Below are 3,343 nucleotides of genomic sequence, written 5' to 3'. Positions count from 1 at the left end.
TAAGACTAAACACAAAACCCTATTCAGCAGATTCTAACCTGCAGTGAGTAAAACATGCCCCCCAAAACGGTAATGGAGTAGCAGAAAGAAAGTTTGCAGTGAGGAAGAGGAGCCGTAGCTTCTTCATCATCATACGGAGCGGACGGAGTTTATTTATTTTTTTTTTACGGAGCGGACGGAGCAATGACTTATATTTGGGACGGAGTTTGTTCAGCAAACGCGCTGCGGGTGACGTCACCGTTTCCGCAACAACGTTAGTGACGCATAAATTGCGCGACACATATCGATAATGAATTTTGTTGCCAACGCTTTTAATTATCGAATTTTATCGATTCCTTGTTGCAGCCCTAGTTTACATACACAACCATTTTTTCTTACAGCCTGACATTAAATCAGACTAAACTGTTCCTGTTTCAGGTCAGATAGGAATACTACAATTATTTCTATTTACTAAATGTTCAAATATTTAAATACTGAGAAAGATATGTTTTTACAGAATGTTTTATTACCTTCCTTAAAGTAATAAAACAGTTTACGTACGCTAAAATATTTTTAAACAATTTGGGAAAGCCCAGATGATGATGTCATGGCATTGGAAGTTTTTAATTATTTGAACATTTAAGTTAACTGGAGGCACACCTGTGGATGGAGTTTAAGACACACGTCAAACACTGATTCCACTGAAAGCAGTGTTTGACACAACATTAAAGCTGTGTGACATCATGGGAAAATCAAAAGAAATCAGTCAAGATTTCAGGAAAAGATTTGTTTGTTGACCTCCACAACTCTGGTTCATCACTGGGTACAATTTCCAGATGCCTGAAGGTGCCATGTTCATCTGTTCAAACAATTATACACATGTATAAACACCAGGGGAATGTCCTCCTATCATATCAAGCAGGAAGTAGACTGTGCTAAGCTGGTCAGAGAATGTCATTAACATGGGTTTAAAGGTGACTCAGAGAGGAAAAGGCCAATACTCCAAAAGTGACATAAAAAAGCCACATTACAGTTTAGAAACATACACAGGGACAAAGACCTTCATTTTGAAGACACCTCTGTGGTCTAATGAAACTAAAATTTAACTCTTTGGACCTAATAACCATAATTAAATTTAGAGGAAAATAGGCGAAGCATGTACCATCCCAACGGGGGTGGCAGCATCATGTTTTGCTGCAGGAGGGACTGGTGCTCTTCACAAAATAGATGTCATCATGAAGAACGAACAATGTGGAAACATTGAAGCAACATCTCAAGACATCAGCCAGGAAGTTAAAGCTTGGGTCCAAACAGGTCTTCCAAATGGACAATGACCCAAAGCATACAGCCAAATTAGACACAAAGTGGATTAGGGACAACAAAGTCAATCTTTTGGAGCAGCCATCACAAAGCCCTGATCTCAACCACACAGAAAATTTGTGAGCAGAGCTGAAAAGGTGTGAGCGAGGCGGCCTACAAACAAGGCTCAGTTTTGTCAGGAATGGAACAAAATTCCATTTTTGTGAGAAGCTGTGGAAGGATTCCAAAATTTCTGACCAAAGTCATACAGTTTAACGGTGATATTACCAAATACTAAGAAAATGGATGATAACTTGACTTTGAAAAAAGTAAAAAAAAAAATCTCTTACTATTCAGGTATTTAACATATAATGATTTTGGGAATCCTAACTGACCTAAACCAGGAAAGGTTCAGTCTGAATTAGAGTCAGACAGTGTGAAAATGTTTATACAGCATATGTAAGCTTCTGGTTTCAACTGTACATGAGCGAACACACTAAACAACATTAAAGCTGTGTGACCTTTGAACTCTGGGGGGTCAAAATTCATTTTCACAAGAAGCCAACCACCCCCCCAAAAAAAGCTTTTCAGATAGAATGATGAAATTAACTTTTCTCAATAGATCTATTTTACCACATCAAACACTGTCTACATCACTGTCGATGTGATGTACTCTGACAGGTGTCTGAGTTGTGGAAACTAAGTACTTTCTGAAATGGATGGAGTGATTCTGTGTGTTTTTTAATCTAAATATTTTCATCACCAAGGAAAGTTGCTCACACTGGTGAACAAAAAAAAATTAGTGTGGAGACTCAGTGAATGGTATCGTCCTATTTTGTTCCACTTCCATCTCACCTCAAAGTTTGATATACTCTTTTCCTATCAAATTGCATTGATTCAAACTTTATTTTCTTAGCTTCAAAGTCAATAAAGCATGTGAACTTGTCGATAAGTTTGTTCTGTTTTAAATAAATGCATTACAGACTCTTCCTCTCCACATGTAGCTGAAGCTGACTGAGTGACATCCTAGTGCCCGGCATGTTTATAAGCTGCTGCCATATGGAGTCATTTTTGTGTCATCAAGTACATATGCTGAGCAAATAATGTGTTGTGTGCACTCAGCTCACACACACACAAACACACACACTCAACTCTGACTGCTTGCTCACTTGTTTTGGCACAAATGATAGCAGGCTGTTTTCTCATATAATCAACTCTCACTCCCATATGTGATTACTATTTTAGATTTCAATAATGACTTTTTTTGGTCACAGTAAACCTCAGTGGGATAGTTGGAAGATGCTCTCCCACAGATTGAGTGTTGTGACCATGCTGGTCCTTGTGCCTGATGTACTAATTTTACCAGGGGATGTCATGTTGATTGCAACTGGATAGTGCTTTGCAAGCCTTGTGACTTTTTAAATGTCATTCACCATTAGTATCTGAAACAAAAAAGATTTTTGATTTTTGAAAAAAGCAATTCAGAATGTGGGAAGGCTCTTAATGTAAATGATCTTGTTCTATGTGATGTTATGTGGGATTAACTGCTCACAGTCTTGAGCTGGATTCCCTGTCGGATCTGGTCCAACAGGGCATCTCGTCCTGTGCTGGAGGCCGGCACTCTGTGATTCTGTTCCACTTTCTTTAGTTGAGTTCCTCCTCTGATCTGCTCCAGCAGAGCCGACTTCCCACCTGGACTTGGAGAGTTCAGAGAGTCTCCACCTCTGCTGTCAATCTCTGGAGGGGGAGGAGGACCTGGAAGAGCAGGTGGAGGAGGAGGAGGTGCTGGGGTAGGTGCAGCATGTGCAGGAGAATGTTGGACTAGTGGCGGTGGTGGAGGAGGTGGAGCTTGGGGAACAGTGGAGGATGATGAAGGGGGAGGCTGCTGGTGGTGATGATGATGGTGAGGAGGGGGAGGAGCCTGGTGCCCTCCCCTTGTGGGAGGAGGAGGGGGAGGTGGGGCCCCCAGAGTTCCTGGTCTGGAGGGAGGTGGAGGAGGTGGAGCAGACACGGGTGCTCTGGACGGAGGCGGAGGAGGAGGGGCTCCTCGTGTCCCTCTGGACGG

The 3,343-nt window shown here is 41.6% G+C and overlaps 1 protein-coding gene across 1 annotated transcript in view; it reads right to left on the bottom strand.

The window, feature by feature from the left end:
- The window catches only part of wasla (WASP like actin nucleation promoting factor a), a 41,265-nt gene that overhangs the window by 4,327 nt on the left and 33,595 nt on the right, over positions 1-3,343 (bottom strand). The window contains 1 exon segment of the mRNA XM_017435600.3: positions 2,831-3,343. This exon segment is cut by the window's right edge and continues 15 nt beyond it. Coding sequence (XP_017291089.1) covers positions 2,831-3,343 — 513 coding nt within the window.

This window comes from Kryptolebias marmoratus, linkage group LG17 (genome assembly GCF_001649575.2).
Source record: "Kryptolebias marmoratus isolate JLee-2015 linkage group LG17, ASM164957v2, whole genome shotgun sequence".
In the NCBI taxonomy this organism is placed as follows: Eukaryota; Metazoa; Chordata; class Actinopteri; order Cyprinodontiformes; family Rivulidae; genus Kryptolebias; species Kryptolebias marmoratus.
This window is presented reverse-complemented; position numbering and strand designations above follow the sequence as displayed.